General features: G+C 41.5%; 1 protein-coding gene and 1 pseudogene across 1 annotated transcript; one reads left to right on the forward strand and one right to left on the reverse strand.

The window, feature by feature from the left end:
* The first annotated feature begins 374 nt into the window (after positions 1-374).
* On the forward strand, positions 375-19502 carry MYLIP (myosin regulatory light chain interacting protein). The gene is made up of 7 exons (XM_025383634.1): positions 375-738; positions 1886-2076; positions 12838-13023; positions 13940-14137; positions 14619-14783; positions 15815-16235; positions 17907-19502. The coding sequence occupies exons 1-7, from the start codon at positions 652-654 to the stop codon at positions 17994-17996; spliced, it is 1338 nt and encodes a 445-aa protein (XP_025239419.1). The 5' UTR covers positions 375-651; the 3' UTR covers positions 17997-19502.
* A 130-nt stretch (positions 19503-19632) lies between these two features.
* LOC112624052 lies at positions 19633-19713 on the reverse strand (annotated as a pseudogene).
* Between the last annotated feature and the right edge of the window lie 2783 nt (positions 19714-22496).

Genomic DNA, 22496 nt, shown 5'->3' on the forward strand with positions numbered 1-22496 from the left:
CTTTTCCTTTTTGCTTTCACAACCGAAATGCGTGCTCGGAGTGATCCAAGATATCTGAAGAACGGTGGCAGCTTGCAGGTGTTTAATCACCGTAAATTCGAGATGGCAGAAAGGCGTCCCCGCCTGGAGCCCCGGGCGATCGCTCACTCCGAGCAGCGTCGCCCAGCGGGCAGAGGCGGCGGGTGTGCTCCCGTGCCTCCTTCCCTTCCTGCAGCACTTGGCGCGCGCAAGCTGCCACCTCCCGGGGCGGCAGGGGGAACTCAGCCGGCGCTGGGAGGCGGGGGCCGCGGTCGAGGGGCGCCGCTATTGGCTGACCGGGCGGGGGAGGAGGGGCGGGGAGACCGTGATTGGCGGGGACCCGAGCTGAAGGGGGCGGGGCCGCTATATCAGAGGAGTCCCTGTCGCGGCGCAGGCAGTTGAGCTGCTGGAGTGCGGCGCCACCGCGGAGGACAGGGGGAGCTGGCGGGCAGCGGGTGAGGGGGTGGCGGGGACGCGAGTGGCGGCCGCGGGGCGCGGGACAAGGGTCCGCAGAGCTGCAGCCTTCGAGGGCCAACCCTCTCCGAGTCCGGGGCTGGGTCCCAGCCGTGACAAGGCGGCAGCCCCGCGCACACCAAAGAGAAGGCGGCTGTGGCGGCAGCGGCAGCCCCAGCCATGCTGTGTTATGTGACGAGGCCGGACGCGGTGCTGATGGAGGTGGAGGTGGAGGCGAAAGCCAACGGCGAGGACTGCCTCAACCAGGTGAGGGCGAGGGGCAAGAGGGGGCCCCGGAGGGTCCTGCGAGACCGAGGGGCCTCGCAGCGAAGCCTGGCACCCTGGCGCGCCGCCTACTAGGGGCCGGGAGGCACTGCGGCTGCAGCCGGGGAGGAGCGCGTCCCCTCCTCTCCACGGGCGTGGGGCGCGCGGTCTCCTCCTGGCGTGCGTGGGGTGCGCGGAGAAAGCGTGCAGCGGGGGTCCCCAGCGCTGAGGGCCTGGCGCAGCCCGCAGCCGGGATCCACCCCCCCAGCCCCCCATCATCCCCCCAGTCCAGCACTTTCCCGGAAGAAGGCGGCTCCGCACACCTGCCGCAGGTATGTGCGTGATACCGCCTGTCGGGTCCCCGCGGCGCCTGGCAGTGCCACCCGCGTGCCAGGATGGAATGGAGTGACTCGAAGCAGTCTCGGGCCCCAGGGGTTCTTGGCAGATAAGCCGGGCCCTTGTCTCACGCTGCTTCTCAGGCTGCTGCTCTCAAATGCACCGTTCACCTGCATCTCCGGGTTTGCGGGGGACGGGAGGAATAGGTTTGGGTCATCTACTGCTCGGTTGTTTTTAAGCATGTGGTTCCTTAAGAATGAGGGAGATCGGTGCCAAATAGCGCATAGGTGGTATGGCAGACAGCAAATGTGATCCCAGGAAAACGCTATACCCTCAACCCCTCTAGCTCTGAGATGTTTGGGAAACCGCTTGTGAAGCTTAGCTGACACTTGTGGCGTGTTGCCTCAATGTGTTTGATTTTTGGAGTCCAGATGGTTAAAATTGCCCAGATAATAAGTCGCCAAAAATCAGCTGTGCAGAGTATGCTGGTGGAGGGAATTCCGGTCATTGGAATGAGACGGAAAATACCCTGTAGTTTTCCCTCCTCATCTTTTGGAAGGCTACTTTTGAGGACTCTTTTTTTCTCTATTGCAATTGGTCATGCCCTAGATGTTAAAAGGAATTATGAGTCTCCATACTATAGGTCGTAGTTTGGTGTCGTTGGAGCCGTAGAACTTTGTTTTTCCAGTTTAGATCAGGAATTGGAACACTACTGAACTTTGTAAAAAGTACCAGCAGTCGGCCTCCGGGAGTCGTTGGGTTTGCTTTGACATGTACCATTTGCTTATCCAGGCTGCATTCCTTTTTGTTTTAGGTGTGCAGGCGACTAGGAATCATAGAAGTTGATTATTTTGGACTGCAGTTTACGGGTAGCAAAGGTGAAAGTTTATGGCTAAACCTGAGGAACCGGATCTCCCAGCAGATGGATGGGCTAGCCCCTTACAGGCTTAAACTGAGAGTCAAGTTCTTCGTGGAGCCTCATCTCATCTTACAGGAGCAGACTAGGTAAAGTGAGCTAAAATAAACCACTGTCAAATAGACCTTTGGTTCCCTTTAGAAGGGCCGCTGACCTTCCCAGAGATACTCACAGGCAAGTTTGTTTTGATGCGGAGTTCCATCTTAACTGACGTTTTCCATGCCAGTCCTTTTGTTGAGGTGAAGAGGGAGCTACCTACTTGATCCGAGTGCATTTTCCAATTCATTTTTTAGTTTTTCTTGTCTTTACAAACTTGATGGGTGAGCAGAGTTGAATTCTTACGAACACTTCAGATAAGTGCTACCCCAGAAAAAAAAATAAAGAAAAACCACCTGACCCGACTGACTGACTTCCTGATAGCAGCATCTAATGCCCGATAGTAACCTCTGCCTCAGCAGTGTTACTATAGGTCATTGCAGACTGTTCTAACAGAAAGCAGGAAACAGTTCCTCTTGGGTTACTTAAACTTGGTCAGTTTCTTCAGCCTAGTGTCAGATTACAGTGTGCAGCCAAGAGTTCTGTTTGACTTCATGCAGAATTTTTAAAGTTTTTAAGTTTCTTGAAAATGTAATTTCATGAACTCTTCTGAGGCTGCTGTAACTGAATTCCAACCCACAGATACGTTACACAGGATTGGTGAGTTTAGATTGAATTTATCTCTCTATGTTGTAAAACACCACCAGCAGTGGTAGACAACTGAAGCATGTGGTCTCATTTTTCAAACAAAGTATGTTCTCCGCTCGACTCACTCTAATACTTTTCTCAAGAACGAGCCAAACTAGGAAATTGATATTTAATATTTATTGAAAGGCAGGAGACTTCAATCTTACAGTGGCATATAAAATATTAAAAAGGAAAGCAGCTACTTTAAAGACATAGCAAACTTTGGATCTAAGTTCTAATGCTTTTCATAATTCTTTGGCTGAGAAATATGCCATGCATGTGAAAAATGTGATTCTAAAAATTTTAAGTAATGATGAAGGAGCGTTATCCTTTAACAGTTTTTTACATGATATTTGCTTGTTTGTTTTACCCAAGGACTGATAAAAACTCATTTTGAAAAACTATTCATTTGAATTTGAAATCTCCACTTTGCCTTGTAATCGAGCTTTAAAGGTTGAGGCAGATGTTTAATTTTGTTTCTGAATGAAGATGGTATATTGAATTCTTGGTACTCCTGAAAATATCTTGCAAAATATTCAAGTGATTGCATGCTTCAGGATGTTTTAGCTGTCTGTATTAATCAGAATAGGCTTTTAAAAATTATTATTTAAAGCTGATTTGTGAAAGCTTTGTGCTTCACTGTCATAACTTGCAGTCGAATACAAGATATAACACAACATACTGGAATTTTCATTGTGTAGTCCTATTATGATTTTGTAATTATTTCAAGATCTCTACATGCAACCCAGTTTTGATGGCACAAATTTATTTTTTAAATCTTCAGAAGCGTGGAGTACCAAATAACTGCATTTAAACAATGGCTGCAGTGATAATAGCATAATACATTTGTTTTATGAATGTATTCAGACTTTATAATTGACTAGTAGATGGTCTCTACCTGTGCTTTCCTGTAATTGGATTAGTAACTATTATCAAATCAATTTTATTCATGTAAGAAATAGGGACATTTTATGAATTATAACTCAAATCAAATTTCCTGTCTTGGTTTCTCCTTTATTGATTCAATGGACTTGGACTCTTGAGATTCATAATAGTACTCAAAGAATGTACATACCTAGTTCAACTAGGTAATTTTAATTGATTTTAATTCCTTTTTGAAATTGCATTGAAAAGTTAGTGTGGCCTTAACTTTTAGCTTGCTTTTAATATATTGGTGAATTTTACTTGGTTTTGTGGGGTTGGCTGAAATACATAACTGACACTTAAGTTTTAGTAACTAGATAAAGTGATTTGTAATTAGCATTTATACCTCTTAATTAGGACATCAGAAGCTGTACTGGATCCAGTTTACAATTAGCATTGTTTTTGCATGCATGAAACTATAGAACAAAAATACTTATATTTACAAATGCTAGCAAATGAAGCTGGTTCATAAACTTCTTTGATGTTTATTTGTTGTAAAATACTTACATAAAATGCCATGAATATACAATAGGTCTGTTTATGTAGTGAGTAAATTTAGCTTTGACAATCCAGTTATGAGAGGTGATTTTTTTACTCTTTTCTAAATCATGAGAGTGCATGTAGTATAGTACACTGAAAGTGTCTAGACAGTTTATTAAATGGTGCTGAAATATCCTGGCAGAGTTGTCCTCTGGCGACAATCAAGGTAGCCAAGTTGGGGAGGGCAGTTAACATATTAGTTCATATCAGATTAGGGAGGCCCTTGTGAGAATGATGGGCAGGAAGGCCTGTTTGTCAAAGGACAGCACCAGGGAACCAGGCAGAAGCCCTGTATTGTAGTTTCAGCTCTGCCACCAACTACCAGCCATCCAGACTGCCATGGGCCCAGCTCTGCATCCTACTTGAAAGCCCCTGAAGAGATGGTTTCTAAATTTCTCTTAGCAATAACTTTTTTCATTGCTTTCGTGTCCTCTTTATATTATTTTCCTTAATATTTTCCTAAATATGTGTCTCCGAAAACAGAAAAAGCACATCAAGTGTTTGTTTGCTCAGATTGGTAGGTAGAGTTCTGATTTGGCCTAATTTTAGATTTGATTCTTCTATCTAGATTATGCTTTGCTCTTGAATATGAACCTCAAATGTAAAAGGAGAGTCTTACTTTTCAGCTGGCATATTTCAGCGATGGAGACAGCAGGCATTTTCAGCAGATGTTTGTGATGCCATGGAATAAAATGAATAGTGAAACAAATTAATGTATTCTGGAAGTAGATCTGAAATAATAATCATCTTGGAAATTCTTGCCCTTCAAAGGCTTTGAGTTTACTGCAATTCTGACTGGATTTTGTCAACATTTTCAAAACCAGAGATTAGAGAAGTATATGCTTCATCTTCACAATGGTAATTATACCATCCACTGCCAATAAAAATCTGTGTTTTTTTCCTGACTTAGCCACGTTTTAGCAGAGCTCTGAAGTCTTTGCTAGGAGACGTTTTGCTTAGGTAAGGCTCACCAACACATGGATTCTCTTTTCCAGAAAACAACCCCAGTCCAAGAGCTCTGTGAGTCCCAAACTAAATGTTCACAGAAATGCTATAATCCTGGATGTTAAATTTCATCCAGATTTCAATGATGCCAGCAGTGATGAGTTTGACTCTGACTCGTCCCTTGTTAAATCTGTCCTATTCTGACCTCAGCTCCATCCTCAGCCCTTGGGAAAGCCTTCTCTAGCCTTGCTTGGGAGACTAAACTCCCCCAGGACATCATGTATCTTTCCTTTACGGCATTTAATGAGCTTATAATACTACATATACTTAGGTGGCAATTTGTTTATTATCAGTCACTCTAATAACCTAAACTCCATTAAACAGAAAGCTGATCAACGTTGTATTCCCAGAATCTAATAGTAAGTGCCTGTTGCATATTTGTTGAATCATCGAATTAAGAACTTGGAAGTAAACAAAAATGGAGTTAACTGATGCACGTTTTCCTAACAGATGTTGAGATGTTTTTCACTTTGCTTCGATAAACTGAAAAGTTGAGAGTATCTCAAAGAAACCTCACCATTTAAAAAATGTTTTATAGTGATTATTTTCTACTTGAACTTAACTTAGAGCTTCCTCACATTCTTTTGCTTCCTTTCTTTCACCCCCTCTACCCCATCCTGGACCATGTGTTTATTGTGGCTATTAGTTCTTTCCTAAAAGAAACTACCACTTATCTGGGCCGTCTATGAAGGTCAGATAGTTTTCAAGTTATAGCATCACTTTAACTGCAACCCATTTATAGTCCTAAGTACATATTAACTAGGTATTTCCGTCTTCCAACAAAAATCATTTTTAGATGTGGAAATCTAGGAAAGATTGCATGCCCAAACACAAAATAGGCCCTGGAAAGTAAAAACAGTAAAAGCAGCCATGTGGTTATTTCCAAAGAAAGTATTTAATCAAATTTTGAATTTCTGATTTAATTTTTTCTTTTGTTAAGGCTATAGGATGTTTGTGTTATTATATGTGTTTATTTCAGCCAAGGAACACCTGTCTGGGTACCTTTAGGCCCTTTTTGACTTTCTGGTACTTATATATTTGTATGAAATATTCAAAGAAGGTTTTTAAAATGTCATTTAAAATTAAATCTGAGCATTTAGAAGGCACCTAGGGTCAGACTCAGGGTGACCAGTGTAGAGCAGCTGTAGGGACACTGGGTGTGTTTCCTCTGAATGGTGTCCCACTGTGGCCTGTTCCCAGCCCTCTTCTATACCAGCAGCAGGACCTAGCAAGTAACTCAGGATGTAAAAAGATGATGAGGTCTGAAAATTCCTGAACCTTCCCGGCCTCATGGAATAAATGTACCAAAAGGCATTCCTGGCTAATCTAGATTGTTGAGAAAGAGATTGTAGTTAACACTTTTGGATTTCAGGACTGCCTAGATTGGTGTTTGCCTAGGATGGGTATCTACTGTGAGTGAATAAGCACATTTTTTAGAAGTGCAGATTTTCTGCTTTCAATTAGAAGTGTTCTTCTGGTGTGGGTTGTGATCACTTTTGAAGTTGGAAATTTTCCCAGCTGCTGCCCTCCACATCTTTTAACTGCTTTAGAGCAGGAACACTTTCATCAGTGATTCTCGTTTTGTACTTTCAGCTTTGAAAAGGATCTCCTTAAGCCTACATAGAGGCCTAACTTGGTAATTATTTGGCTGTGACAAGTTTCTCAGTGGCACGCCCTCCAGGAAGTAGATAGATGTGGTGGTTCATGTTAGATATGGCTAGTTATTTGAATCCTTGACCCTAAGGGATTTTTACTAGTATTACTTTCTTAAGTTCTTATGAAAATTTTCAAACATACAGGAAAATTGGAGATTTTTTACAGGAAACACCTATATATATACACACTATATATGTGCACACACACACACTATATATGTACACTATATGTACACTATATATTCTATATAGTGTATATATACTATATATCTACTTTAGTATGTATTACATATTCATCCATTTATCAGTCCTCTACCCACCCATCAATCTGTCTTACTTTTTAGATGCATTTCAAAATAAGTTGTATATAAGTATGTTTCACCCTAAATACTTCAGCATGCATAACATTAACTAGAACTCAATGTTTGCAGTTTTTTCTTTTGATGTAAAATTTATGTAAATCCTAATTGCACCATTTAATGATTTTTGACAAACGGCTGTGCTTGTTTAAATAAAACTGCTATCAAAATTTAAAACATTATCCTCACTCCAGAAAGTTCCCTCAAGCCCTTCTGCAGTCAACCCCTCCCCTTCTGCCCCACCCCCATCCGCCGCCTGTCACACCTCTGTCATGTGTTCATCTATCAGAGATGAGCTATGCCTGTGCAGCTTTATCTATATGGAATCTTGTGGTATGCACTCTTGGATGTCTGGCTTCTTTTGTTCATCACAGATTTTTCGAGATCCATCCACATTGTCGTACGTATCAGTGGTTGGTTCTTTTATATTGCTGGATAGTATTCCATTGAATGACTCTAGTGTTTGTTTATCTATACTCCTAATAATGAACACCTGTTTTCCAGCTAGTATGAATAAAGCTGCCATAAACATTCTAGTATGTACCTTTTTTTTTTTTTGTAGACACATATTTTCATTTCTCTTGAATAAATAAATACCTAAGAGTAGAATAGCTGGGTCATGGAGTAAGTAATCATTTCATTTTATAACTGCCAGACCTTTTCCCAAAGCTATTTGGCAATTGTGCTATTCTGTACTCCCAGCAAGAATGTAAGAGTCGAGTTCCTCCACATACCTGCCAGCTTTCTGGTGGGTGTGTAGTGGTAGAGTGTTGTGGTTTTAATTTGCATTTCTCTGACAATTAATATTAAACACTGGTTCATGTTTTTATTGGCCTTTCATATATCTTTTTCAAAGTATCCAAGTCATTTACTCATTTTTGTTGTTTGCCTTTTTTTTTTTTTTTGAGTTGTACAAATTCTTCATGTACCCTAGATACCAGTCCTTTGTCAGATACATGTTTTGTAAATGTATTTCCTCCTGTGGCTTACCTGTTTTTCTGGTGCCTTTTATGAGTAGAAGTTTTTAATTCTGGTGAAGCCTAATTGATCCACTTTCTTCTTTTGTGATTTTTGCTGTGTCCTGAGAAACCTTTGCTACCTGGAAGTCATGAAGATACTCTTACGTTTAGTTTTTAAAGCGTTACGATTTTAGCTTTTACATTTAGGCCCATGATCCATCTTGAACTGACTTGTGTTTTACTGAAATGAAAGATACAAAACAGAAAACTCTCATAGCAATTCTGTTGTGATTTGAGAGTTTTTAAATATAACTTGGCAGTCAAAGTTTGGTTTAAAATAAACTGTGGTTAGGTGACTCACTGGACTGAGGTGGGCTGACTGGTGATCACAGTGGCTTCTGACAAGGGGAGAGCAGAACCAGCCATTACTCCCTATGGCTGGAGTCAGCCGTGGCTTTCCAGGAGAAATACAGTTCAATTATTGGTAATTGAGAGTTTGAAAAAAAAATAGCTACTTAGCTGTTTTAAAGATGTAGGTTAGTTCTTAAATTTTGAGTTTAATAATGAATCTGGATATAGTTATTTTACATTTGTCATTAAAAGCTCTTCAAAATGGTGTCATTGGTGAGGCAACTGGAGGGCAGTAACCGAGAGGAACCCTCTGTGATGCGCAGATCAATAGCTTCCAATTGGTTTGCAGGAAGCTCTGCTTTGATTCCTCGATAATTGCTTTATGAGACAAGCCAGTGTTTAGAGGAAAGTTCTCTGATTACAACTCTTAAAAGGTAAATGATCTAACTTCATTCCTTAGCACTGTAAGAAGGAATTAATTTTTAAAAGACAGAAAATTTGAAGTACTTTGAAAGAAAAATACAGTAAGAATATGTGATTCGTTTTTAAAATTAAAATTTGGCATATCCTCACATTCACTCCATTAAAAAAAAAATCGTCCATAATGCTCAGTAAACGTTAATTCATTTGTGCCCATGATGCCAGGACATGAGTTAGCCAGAATCTTATGCCTGGGGCCCCAAAATGTCAGTTTTCTCAGTAACTGGGTAAAACTTAGAGAAGAGTCATGAATTAGAAGGTATAACCCGAAGAATGTTTAAAAGGTGCAGTTCGAGCTTAATTTGTGCTCAGAGGACATATTCATGGACATTTGCTTAAGACAAAGAAAACAGTTTTTTCCAAAGGCTTTCTTTCTGTTTGTGATTCTAGGATGTAGCCTATATTGAATTGAATATGTCATCTACTTTTGATCTTTAGTGCAAGAGCATTCACTGCAGGCACAACTTCTTTGACCACCTCTGCTTGTTTTGATATGATTGGTAACCTTTCGCCTACTTTACAAAAAAAAAAAAAAAAAAAAAAGGAGGGGGCAAAACCCAGGAGCCCAGATAGTTACAATCCAGATGGTTTGAGAGGAAAATACTAAGAGAAAATACTTGATTCAAAACCACCCATAAATATTGAGCCATCATTGAAGTTCTTGTTAGAAACGTTATCTCTGAGCTCTGTTATCCTCTGTCTTGGAAAGAGCCTGTTAGAGTGCTGACCTTTGCTACTAGTACTCCGTCGTACTGTTCTCCTGGAGAACATAAACTTGTCACCCAAAAGCTAGATTGTGGCTGGAGTTATTTTGATGGGATATGTCTCTTCATTCTAAAAGGCTGTACGTCCATCTAAAAAGGAACTCTCAGACATGTTTACCCTATAACCCCAGCTTAGGGCTGGGCACAGAGGCAATGCAAGACAAATATTTATTGACTGGAAATGAAAAGGTTGCTTTATAGCCATGAAACTGCAAAATGCAGGAAGGGCCTATCAGAAAGCTGACATTGACAGTAAGGAGAAGGATCTTTCATGCTTATCAGGCATCCTCTGCAGTCCAGGCTAGAATGTGGAGTATGTCCAAAAGGTCAATCATCCCCCTTGCTAGACCTTTTCTTAAATTCTGGCCCATATGCTGAGAAGGATCAATGGTGCTCTCAGGCTGCCTGTCACCTGTTTACATTCTGTTACTGCTTCTTTGCCTTTGATTTTGGCCACTGTCTCTCCAGAAGTGTAGACATGGACAGGTTGCAAAAAGATGTGGAATTGATTCAAAACTCTTCTTACTATTTAGTAAAGCAGGAGCTAGTCTCTAACTTTAGACTTGAAAAATAAGTTAAAAGTCACTTTTGCCTGTAATCCCAGCACTTTGGGAGGCCGAGGCAGGAAGATCACAAGGTCAGGAGATTGAAACCATCCTGGCTAACACGGTGAAACCCTGTCTCTACTAAAAATACAAAAATTAGACGGGCATGGTGGTGGGTACCTGTAGTCCCAGCTACTCAGAAGGCTGAGGCAGGAGAATCGCTTGAACCCGGGAAGTGGAGGTTGCAGTGAGCCGAGATCATGCCACTGCACTCCAGCCTGGGTGACAGAGCAAGACACCATCTCAAAAAAAAAAAAAAAAAGACGCCACTTTTACATAAGCAGTAATTAAACTAAGAAGACTTAGTTTGTGGCAATATTCTTCAAATCTTTCAGAGCATAATTTCTTCTTTAACATAAGCATAGATGCAGATTTTAGTTTCCTAACAGCACGCCTCCACCCCAGTTGAATACAGAGATGGGTACATTCACCAAGATGACGTTTATCAAATGGTCATCTAAGAAGCCTTTTGAAGCCTGCAACAGTGTGGTAAACCATGGCTTGCTGAGAATGCTAGATCTCAGTCCTCAGAGAGCTATTTTACAGCAAGTTATTTTTGTGGTGATTCCTTTGCCCCAGTGGGGGCTCCCTTCTCAGTTTAGCAGTATGTCAGAAATACTTTAAAGATTAGCAGATGTTTGGGTTAATAAAAAGCATGTTTATCTTCTTTCAGGCTATTACACATTCTTACTATGATTTCTTTACAGGGACTTTGAAAAAAGAAAAAAACTGTAGTATTTGGCAGAGTTTCATCATTTTAAATATTTCTTTGTCATTACAGAATGCACAAAACATTGAATTTAAACACTTCTTAGTGAAAATAAGATTAATGGCTCTTGTCAGCCAGACATTTTAGATTCTAAGTGTAGCACTTCCTTAGATTTGTAGCCTCACTGTCTCCTCTTAGCTGATTCTTACTCGTTCATGTTCCTCTACCTGGAATGTCAGACACAGATATATTATAAACAGAAGCAGTGTTAGGGACATCGCACCTGGCCAAAGTTATAATTCATTTGTTAATGGGAGGAATATTGTGGCAATATTAACCTTGTTTGAGAGGTTATGACAAGTCATCAAAGGAAGGTTAAAACTTCACATTGGCCAGGGACACATGTTATAACTGAGGCCAATCTGTCTACAGCAGTTTAGATGCTCTTCAGAGTTTTGGGCAGTGTGACGAGTATCTGAATTTTGCAGGAGTTTTTAAGTGTGACATACCTTTTAGTAAATGTAGAGTATAGTATTGTATACAACTAGGAGAGGCTCAAACAGGATGAAACTAAGGTTGGAAAGTAAACTAATCACATATAATATGCAGTCTTATGTACATTTTTGGAGCGCTCTGATGTTCGAGGCACTTAAGAAGTCATATATAATATACATGTTATGTCAAATACTGTAGTAGAGGAATAGAGGATTTGCATGTGATACAGACCAATGGGTATCCAAGCAAGGGGACAGAAAGAATGGCCATCAGGACAGAGGGAGCAGCAAGACCAGAGACACCATGGCATGAACATGCTTCCTGGATTTTCCAGAGAGAGGAACTGTTCCCTCTCCTGGGGCATAGCAGCTGCAGGGAATGACAGGAGACGTGGCTGGAAAGCTGGGGCCAGATGGCGGAGACTCCTCAGCTCCACGTCAATGACGTGCTCCCTTGGCAAGCCGTACAGATCCCTTGAAGGATTTTGAGCAGAGAAATGACAAGTTTACACTAGAAACAAGCAGCATGGAAGGTAGGCTGCCTGCATGGAGTCTGGAGGAGGAGAGCAGCTCAGAGAATAGCGTAAATTCTTCCTGCAAGTAGTATTGAGGAGGTACAAACAGGAGCATAGAACTGGATTTAAATAGTTTTCAGAGACAAGAAAGTCAAGTGAAATTGGACAGAGTCCAAAGTCAGTCTGTGGTCTCCATTGGGAGAAAAAGGGCTTTGGAAAGAATATATGGAGTTTGGTTTTGAATGAGCCAAAATTGAGGTAGTGAAGAATATCCAGGTGGTGAAGCCTATAGGAGATTGGACATTTTTCCTGTGATTCTTAGGAGAGAAGCTGGCACTGAGACTAGAGATAGGGGTATCATTTGAATAAAGGTGAGAATTTTGTGTTTATGTATAGGGTTCCTTAAGATTCTATGAGAATCTATGTCAAGATACATTTTTTCTGATTAAAATAATTTATTTTAAAACACTATAATGCAGAAACGTATGTGTAATTATTTTATGTTTTGTATCCTTAATGTTACCAAACTTGTATTAAATAAGTTTATCTTGTTTGAGTCACAACTTTTATTCCAAAGAAACTCAGTTTTTACTTTGATTTTGTCTTAATACTGATGGTTTTTTTTTTTTTAAGTTCTTTAATGTTAAGCATTTTCAGTGTGACTTTTTAAATTGCTCTCCTGAAAAGTGACTGTGAAATTGCTAAGTAGGCTGAGATTGATGTCAGGTTATCCCCAAGCATAACCTCACTCTCACCTTGCTCTGCAGGCATATCTTTTTCTTGCACATCAAGGAGGCCCTCTTGGCAGGCCACCTTTTGTGTTCCCCAGAGCAGGCAGTGGAACTCAGTGCCCTCCTGGCCCAGACCAAGTTTGGAGACTACAACCAGAACACTGCCAAGTATAACTATGAGGAGCTGTGTGCCAAGGAGCTCTCCTCTGCCACCTTGAACAGGTGAGGCTGCCATCAGGGCGACTGCTTATATTCATAGAGCTATCAAATGTATAAGCATTTCCAGAAGAAGATGAATCTGTGGTACATACACATAATTCATGAGGTTAAGACTGGGCCATTGCCCAATTTAACCAAGTATTTTTTTTTAATTTGTTAGCCTTTTATTTGAAAAATATATAAACACAACATGAAATGCTATATAATGAGAATTTTTTGAATCTCTGCCTTTAAGTACAAATCTCCTAAAATAAAAAAATCTATTATGTATATTGGTGTTTTCTTCATCCCAGGAAGAATTAAACCAGGAGATCTAACATAGGCATTTTAGTTATCTATTCCTGAATAACAGGTTACCCCAAATCTTAGTGGCTCAAAACAACAAAAATTGTCTCACAGTTCTGTAGGTCAAAAACCTGGCCATGTCTTGGCTGGGTCCTCTGGCTCATGAGACAGTAGTCAAGCTGCAGGTGGAACTCTTGTCTCATCTGAAGGCTCAACTGAGGGTGGCCTCCAAGCCAGGTTGACTCCTGTGGTTTGTTGGCCTGCCTCCTTCCCTGGCTACAGGGGCCTCAGGGGTCAGCTTTATACTTATAAACTATATGTGGACAAATGCATGAGACTTTCCAATATGTAAATTTGACTTATGTATATTTTTAGAGACTTTCCATAATTCTTCAATTCATTACCCATTCAGCATCCCCAAAGTGTTTTTACCAAGTATTTAATAGTTGAGATCCCAGTGTCTTAGAGGTTTTTTATAGTAAGTTCGCTAAATACAAGAAACATCAGTAATACATAAGTTTTAAGCTGTTGTGATTCATCAGTGTTAGTATATTTCACTTGTGAAGACTACATGGGTTTATCTCTAAAGTTAATATCTGTATACTTAATTCTCTGTCCTCTTGGTGTCCTCCAGCATTGTTGCAAAACATAAGGAGTTAGAGGGGACCAGCCAGGCTTCAGCTGAATACCAAGTTTTGCAGATTGTGTCGGCAATGGAAAACTATGGCATAGAATGGCATTCTGTGAGGGATAGCGAAGGGCAGAAACTGCTCATTGGGGTTGGACCTGAAGGAATCTCAATTTGTAAAGATGACTTTAGCCCAATTAATAGGTAAGCCAAGACTTAACTTTTTTTGACCTAAGCATGTGTATACATCTGTAGCTCTCAACATAATAGAAAGTAGGAAGGGATTTACTCGACAGTCAGCTCTTAGGAATGAAATATTTCATTTTGGTATGTATATTAATTTTATTCAGGCCTGAATAACCATTTTAAATGTTACTCAAGGTATACAATGTGGCAGAGTTAACATTTTCCAAATAACCCATTCACTGCCATAAAAAACTTGTTTTCACCTCTAGACATGCATGTGTACACACCCAGCACTTGCTCCTACACTTCCCTCCACATATGCCCAACTGCTTTTCACTGTATCTTTATGACGAGGCAGCATCATGGTGATGTGATAGCCCCAGAGGAAGCGTCTGATTTTTCTCCTAGGTCATGAGCAAATGGGGATCCCACAAAGGCACACACATGGTGAAGAATCAGTCCTTCTAGATCTGCTTTCTTTTCTCTTCCCGTCTCTTAGGATAGCTTATCCTGTGGTGCAGATGGCCACCCAGTCAGGAAAGAATGTATATTTGACGGTCACCAAGGAGTCTGGGAACAGCATTGTGCTCTTGTTTAAAATGATCAGCACCAGGGCGGCCAGCGGGCTCTACAGAGCGATAACAGAGACGCACGCATTCTACAGGCACGTATCTCATGTGCTTGGTCACCTCAGCACCGCAGCTCTAAGGTTTTTAGGTGACAACCAGGTTTCTACAGTTCCTTGGATTGTTGTGTCAATGAGTCTAGTACAGAATTTAGGAAATTCTGAACATTTTGTTTCTGCAGTAGCAGTGGAGTCCTTGTTAATGTAGTCTTGTTTTACCCACAGAAGGTGCATGTGTGTGAGCCACACAAACACATTCTCTGCTTGCCTCCTACCATATTTTCTTATGCCGTTAATCTAGACACAAAGTGTGTTAGGAGATTTCTACGCCTATTTAATCAATACAACAACCCTAAGAGGTTAAGTATTATTACCCTAATGTTAAAGATGAGGGAACTGGGAGAATAAATATTTACTTAGTCTAGCACTCAGGTTCAAAGCCAAGTTTGACTACCCTAAAGGTAACCCTGAGTGGGTGGGCCTGCTCCACTGCCCAGGAGAAGGATAGCACAGGTCATCTTTTCTTTCTGGCAGAGCTGCTATCCTGAATCCTCACTGTGTACGAAAGGATGTTTTAATAACAATATTGATCCCCTCATTTCAGAGGGTACTTTGAAGCCAAGTTGTGATTGGACTCAGGTATTTGGACAATTAAAGTTAAGAAATTTAAGTCGTAGGCATCTTTAAACTTTTTTAATGTTAAAATAGATATACAACTTGTGAAACAGAATGGAATATTTGTAGACATTTCTAACATAAAAGCCAAGACTTCAAGGCAGATGCCCTTTTTCTTCCATAAGCAACTTGACTCGGTAGCATCTGTCCTGGGGAGGAGGTATGTGCTCACTGCCCTCTGTATTTACTGCTTTATGGAAACCATAACGTTAGGAGATGTTAGGGAAACAGAGGTGTAATCACTGAGGATATCTACCAGATGTAAAACTGGAAGGACTTACTTTCATACGTGCAGACAAGAATATGAAACATCTGCTTGTTCTTGTTGACAACAGCTAATAAGGGGGCTGCTGGGCTCTTTGGTGTTAAAGTAGATGTTCAATCTTGCCTTGCAGGTGTGACACAGTGACCAGCGCCGTCATGATGCAGTATAGCCGTGACTTGAAGGGCCACTTGGCATCTCTGTTTCTGAATGAAAACATTAACCTTGGCAAGAAATATGTCTTTGATATTAAAAGAACATCAAAGGAGGTGTATGACCATGCCAGGAGGGCTCTGTACAATGCTGGCGTTGTGGACCTCGTTTCAAGAAGCAACCAGAGCCCTTCACACTCGCCTCTGAAGTCCTCAGAAAGCAGCATGAACTGCAGCAGCTGTGAGGGCCTCAGCTGCCAGCAGACCCGGGCGCTGCAGGAGAAGCTGCGCAAGCTGAAGGAAGCCATGCTGTGCATGGTGTGCTGCGAGGAGGAGATCAACTCCACCTTCTGTCCCTGTGGCCATACTGTGTGCTGTGAGAGCTGCGCCACCCAGCTACAGGTAGGGGAGTCAGCTGCCCACTTTTGCCTGCAGCCTCAGCTATCCCTCCTCTTAATGGGGAGTAGGAGCCAGGTACTGGCTTGCTCATGCACCGACGGGAAATGCCCATCTTCACTCGGAAACGGTCTTTGTACTTGGTGACCTAAAAGGTATCGACCTTTAGAAACATTTTAGATTAGTGTACTATTTTCAACAACATAATTACTCCAAATTATACAGTGTTTTCAAGTTCTGAAAATGAGGCTCAGATTCCTGGGTAACGTACCTAGTTAGCAGCTGACCTGAGGACTAGAATCCAGGCCTCCTGAGGCCTGGCCCAGGGCTGCTTCCTCTATTTCAAGTTGCCTCCCTTTTTCTGACACTTAGGAGGATGGTCTTTATTACTTAAGATATTTGGGAAAGAGGCCGGGCGCGGTGGCTCAAGCCTGTAATCCCAGCACTTTGGGAGGCCGAGACGGGCGGATCACGAGGTCAGGAGATCGAGACCATCCTGGCTAACCTGGTGAAACCCCGTCTCTACTAAAAAATACAAAAAAAAAACTAGCCGGGCAAGGTGGCGGGTGCCTGTAGTCCCAGCTACTGGAGAGGCTGAGGCAGGAGAATGGCATAAACTTGGGAGGCGGAGCTTGTAGTGAGCCAAGATCCGGCCACTGCACTCCAGCCTGGGCGACAGAGCAAGACTCCATCTCAAAAAAAAAAAAAAAAAAAGATATTTGGGAAAGAATACTTCTCAATTATCCATGGATGGGTTGTTAACTCTGTGATATTGGTGATTAATTTCCTTTTATGATTGCAAATGCCTCAAGGGCATATGAGTTGACTGTTATTTATTAGCAAGTCAAACTAATTTTAATATTAACAACAATAAAAAGAGAATTCACGTATAGTTTTCTTCCTTTCTTGCATGAAGAAGAATTTTTAATTTCCTCTTATAATAAGTTTTTTCAATTTGTTTTTATTTCTCAGCTGTGTTTGCCAAACGTCACTATGGTTTTATGTAAAACTGATCCTAAATAATACTTAGTCCTTCAGAAGCTGCTAATTTCAGAGCTAATAAGACCAAACGACCCCTGTGTCCTTTCCCCAGAAGCAGTCATAGGCTTGTCTTTTTCTGCCCACCCAGTCCAACTCTCATCTGTAAGTCTCTCCTGAGGGCTGATGATGGGCACGGACTTTCTGAGAAGTCAGCCAGGAATGTGGAGCTGCCACCTACAGCTAGGAGCAGAGCCACCCTCCCTGGCCATGCGGGCATCAGCCCAGAAATGTTGGCCTGACTCAGTCAGCTGAGCTAAGGACACACAATTTCAAGAAGGGTCTCCTGCATTGCTGCCTGAAGTGTTATAGTCTACTCACGTAGAGACCACATTCTGCACAGAAAGACGTCTTCAGTAATTGCTTTACTCAATGTACTTTGTTTAGTGTTTGACTAAAAATATAATTAATTTCCTTCAGTTTATACTATTTCATAATATTTATGTTTAAGCCCTTGTAAAGTATAAACTTTCAAACTTGTGAGACAGCAAAGATCTCTTATCATTTGAAAGCTAGAAATCAGTGTGATCACAATTGATTTAGAAAATTAAATGCACTAGAGACCAGGGGTGCACGCAGAGACACAGGACCCCACCAAGGCTTGCATGCTAACAGAGACTGTTGGCTTTTCTTTTCCAGTCATGTCCCGTCTGCAGGTCGCATGTGGAGCATGTCCAGCACGTCTATCTGCCAACCCACACCAGTCTTCTCAATCTGACTGTAATCTAATCTGTTGTGCTTTTATTGGACTTGCCATGTTTCCATGAACTGCACTATTATAAACTATAACAATGATAGATTGTGGAGAAAGTAATTACTCCAACACCCATCTGCCACGCAATGTTAAAAAAAAAAAAAAAAAGGAAGAAAAATAACACAGCTACTCCTCACTGCAAAAACATATCCATGTGTAGAATCAACAACTGCAGTGGTGGGGACCAGGAGGAGCTCTGGGACACAGACACGTTCCTTGGATGTTGATTTTTTTTATGATCAAGTAAAGGAATAGGTAAAGTCTTTGATGTCAGTGAAGTGGCAACATAGCCAAAAAGTTGGGTACCTTTTAGGAAATGATGTTGTAAGTCTCCTTAATGTATCCCGAGGTAAGTTTCCTACTGGCAGCAGATTTTGTAAGAATTACTTTTAAGAATTTCGTTCTTTTTGTATGGTCATGGAGCTCCAACCATTTTTAATAGGAAAGTTTTCCATAAGTCGTCGTTTTAATGTCATTTCTGTCTTTATAACTTGATCAAGAATGATTGGAAGGCAAACAGATTTACAAATCAATTCTGTGACTTTTAAAAAGTTGACGATGTCAGATCTAAACCAGTGTGGCTAGTAAAAAGCAGCTCACTCAATGTGGGTGGCTCCCTATTCCTTTATGCTCCCTCTATCCCTACCCCCACAAGCCTTTCGATTATAAAATACTACCAATTTTGTTATAAGATTACTGTGGAGTAGTCAAGGACTCCCTGGGCCTTCTGAGCTGGTGGAATATTTCATTTCGGACTGAAAACAGAGAGCACTCTCCTTGGGAAGGGAAAGCAGAGCTTGCTGAGTGAGAGACGGAGCCTCATGGTGTACAACTGAGGGTAGTTAACTCATCACTTCTCCCAAGCACTCGATCCAGCTTCACCCACTGGTGTTGCTTTGCTTGAACTGTCAAGCCTTTTATAGCCTTACCATAATTTAGATATTGTGTCCTTTTCTGTGTTTTGTTTTTCTTTGGGGATGGGGGTGGGGGCAGGTTTTGTTGTAAAGTAACTGCTTAAGTATTAACTTTGGGTTGTCCCCTCTGTATGTTTCAAAGGGGTTTTGGTTCTTTTTGCTTCTGTATTCTTAAACATGTTTTCCACTCCCACTTGGGCATTTTGGAAGCTGGTCAGCTAGCAGGTTTTCTGGGATGTTGGGAGACCTAGATGACCTTATCGGGTGCAATACTAGCTGAGGTAAAGCTAGAAACCTACACTGTCACTTTACTGAGATTTCTGAGTATACTTTTCATATTGCCTTAATGTAGCAGTAATGTGTGTATGCATTTGTTTCTTTGCACAGACATTTTGTCAAATATTAAAACTCTACTTTTTTATGGCACATATTAGCATATAAGCCTTTATTCCAAGAGGTATTTATTTTTTCACTTGTAAAAAAATAATGTTTCCACGTAAAGAACTCTGTTATATCCTAGAGGACTCTGTCTTTTTATATTCAGGATAATAAAGACTTTAAAGCAAACATGGATGTGTGTATTGTCATAGTTATTGTCATTTAAGCCAGTTTTATTTCATTTCAAAGAAATAAGCAAGGGGTAACATCACAGTTGGTATCTAATTTGCTCCTACCTGGAATTTTTTTTTTTTTTTTTTTAATAATTTCAGTGCTCTACAAATTCAGAGAAACTTCTCTAGTAACAAACTATAGAAATGATCCTTGAGAGTATAGTCTTTTTTCTTTCTTTTCAAGAAAATTTGAAAATATTTAGGGTATTGGTTCTAATGGAGCTCACTTCACCTAGTTACTCTCTTATTTATGTTTTTGGGTGGTTGGGTTGTAATGTAGTAGAAAATGGGGTCATGTACATAAGCAGATGAAAAGAAAAAATTAGGAAAAGTACTGGAAGCTATTGGAGAAGGAAGGAAGTTGCGAAGTTGGAAGTTAACAATTAAAAAACCCAGCTGGTGCTTGTGCTGCTGGTGTGTGGCCCGCTCAAGACAGGGGAGTGGCCTAGGTCACAGCAGTAAGGGCCTCGGGCTACAGAAGCTCGGACCGTATTCCCGCAGGACTGCTGGTCTACTCTTGCTAGGCCCTAACTGCTCTATGCTTGCCAGTGCATGGTCATCTGTTTTTCCAGAAACACATTTTGGAGTACAGAATATTGTACATAATATATATAAGTGATCATTATCTGTAGCAATTGGAGGAAGTAAATTTATTTTGTTTAATTAGAGGCGGGGGATTTGTTTTTACTGTGCCGAAACCTAAGTCAATCTTCCATTAATTTCTAGGAATTAACTCATTTGTTCATTCAACACATTTATTGAAACCTACTAAGTTATTGAGCCCCTGGAAATTTAACAGTCATCAAGAGATAAATGATTCTGGATGCCTGTATCATGTACTTAGCCTGTAACATGTACTTTTATCTCTGCATGGAAGTTAGATAATATTCAGAATCCAAGAATATTGGCATCAGGCATACCAGTCTCAAAATGCTAGCCAGGTTGATGGAGGGATGGATGGATGACAGGCCGACAAATAGATAAGATTACATATTGTTCACCCCACTAGACCATATGGATGCCTTAAGCTCAGTGACTAACATGAAAACCACTATATTACATGGTGGTGTCATAGAACTAGAAGGGAAGTGCAGTGGAGGCACAAGAGGCAGGGATTCATTCTGCTTAGGAGCCAAGGGTAAAGGTGCTTCACAAAAAAGATCACTGAGTAGAGCGTTGACATTCTAGTTGGAAAAAGAAAGTGCACAGCCCATGCCAGGGTTGAAGCGCAGTCTGCTGGGGCTGGCCCACCCCCTGCATGTCAGTGAAGTGGTAAGAAATTGGGCTCTGAAGGAACATGTGAAGTAGAGTCACAGTGGTGGGGAATCTTGAATTCCTGGTTTAACGTGGACATGGTTCTCCACTGCCTTCAGAACAAGGAACTTTTGGGACAGGGGTGGCAATCAGATCTGGTTCTTGCACAGAGAAGGGGTCCAAGAGTAGGAAGAGAACAGTGGCAGAGAACTCAATTTTGACCATCTGTCAACATGAAAAAAATGAGACAGAGTCAAAATACTTTAGAAATATAGTCAGCATTACCGAGAGAGACAAGTCATACGAAAATCCTGTTTCTGGCTTGGAATAGATAGCCTTTAATGGAGAGACAAAAAGGGAGCAAGTCCTGAACGTAGAAAGGAAATTGCAACAGGGTTTGGCCACACATTTGAGATGCCTGGTGATGGGCAAACCTGGAGGCAGTTGAAAGTTTGGGTTGGAACTTCCAGAGGATGAAGATAAAGAGAAACATGTAGTGGCCATTACATTTCATTGATATTTTAAGTCATGACAACTTAGAAGTCATCTATAGGAGTGTGAAAGGGGGGAAAGAATGAAGCTGAGTGTGTGTCAAGGACCCACATCTAAAGGACCCACATCTAAAGTGAACAGTGAGATGATGAAGATATTTGAGAAAGAACCGGCAACGGGATAGGGATCATGAGGGGCAGAAAGCTAAGCCAGGAGGCAGCTGCAAAGAGGCGGTCAGCTGTGTTAGGACTGCTGCAGGGTCAAGGAGGGGGAGTACCAAGAAAGCCATAACATGTGGCAGTATGAGGAAGTGTCAGGGCTTAAGAAAGAGTAGGTGCATGTTCAGAAGTGAGGGGATACTACAAGGTTACCAGATTGTAGTGAGCTGAGTACAGATGTGAGGTGAGGATGCAGAAGTGGTAAGTCAAGGAGATGGTACCATAGGAGAAGTCAGGGCCACGAGAAGTGTTTTGATTTTGTGGGGTTTTTTTTTCTTTTTTATTATACTTTAAGTTCTAGGGTACATGTGCACAACGTGCAGGTTTGTTACATATGTATACATGTGCCATGTTGGTGTGCTGCACCCATGAACTCGTCATTTACATTAGGTATATCTCCTAATGCTATCCCTCTCCCCTCCCCCTACCCCACAACAGGCCCTGGCCCCGGTGTGTGATGTTCCCCTTCCAAGCATGCACCACTGTAGTACATAGGAGAGGCCCTCCTCTCCTCTATGCCTACCCAGGGCCTCCCGTTTAAAACACAAAATCAATGTTCTCACTCATAGGTGGGAATTGAACAATGATTTTGTGCTTTAAATGTGAGGCCCTGGGTAGGCATAGAGGAGAAGAGGGCCCCTCCTATGTACTACAGTGGTGCAGGCTTGTAGTCCCAGCTACTCAGAGGCTGAGACAAAAGGATTGCTTAAGACCAGGAGTTCGAGAAGCGAGGGTGAACGAAGATTCAGCTAAGGGGACAAGAGAGGAATAAATGAAGAGCCTGGATCTTTGGAACACTGGAGAAACTGAAGACTCAACAGGCTTATCTGCCAAAAGTAAAATTTACAGGACTTAAACAAAAGCATTCTTTGGTCTTTTTATTAAGGGTTTCAAAAATCAGTGATGAAACTAGAGAGTTATTCCCATCCTACCCCATTCCAGTATGTTTACTGTATATTTATCTTGTCACAAGATGAGCTCATGCA

Source organism: Theropithecus gelada, chromosome 4 (genome assembly GCF_003255815.1).
Source record: "Theropithecus gelada isolate Dixy chromosome 4, Tgel_1.0, whole genome shotgun sequence".
Classification (NCBI taxonomy): domain Eukaryota; kingdom Metazoa; phylum Chordata; class Mammalia; order Primates; family Cercopithecidae; genus Theropithecus; species Theropithecus gelada.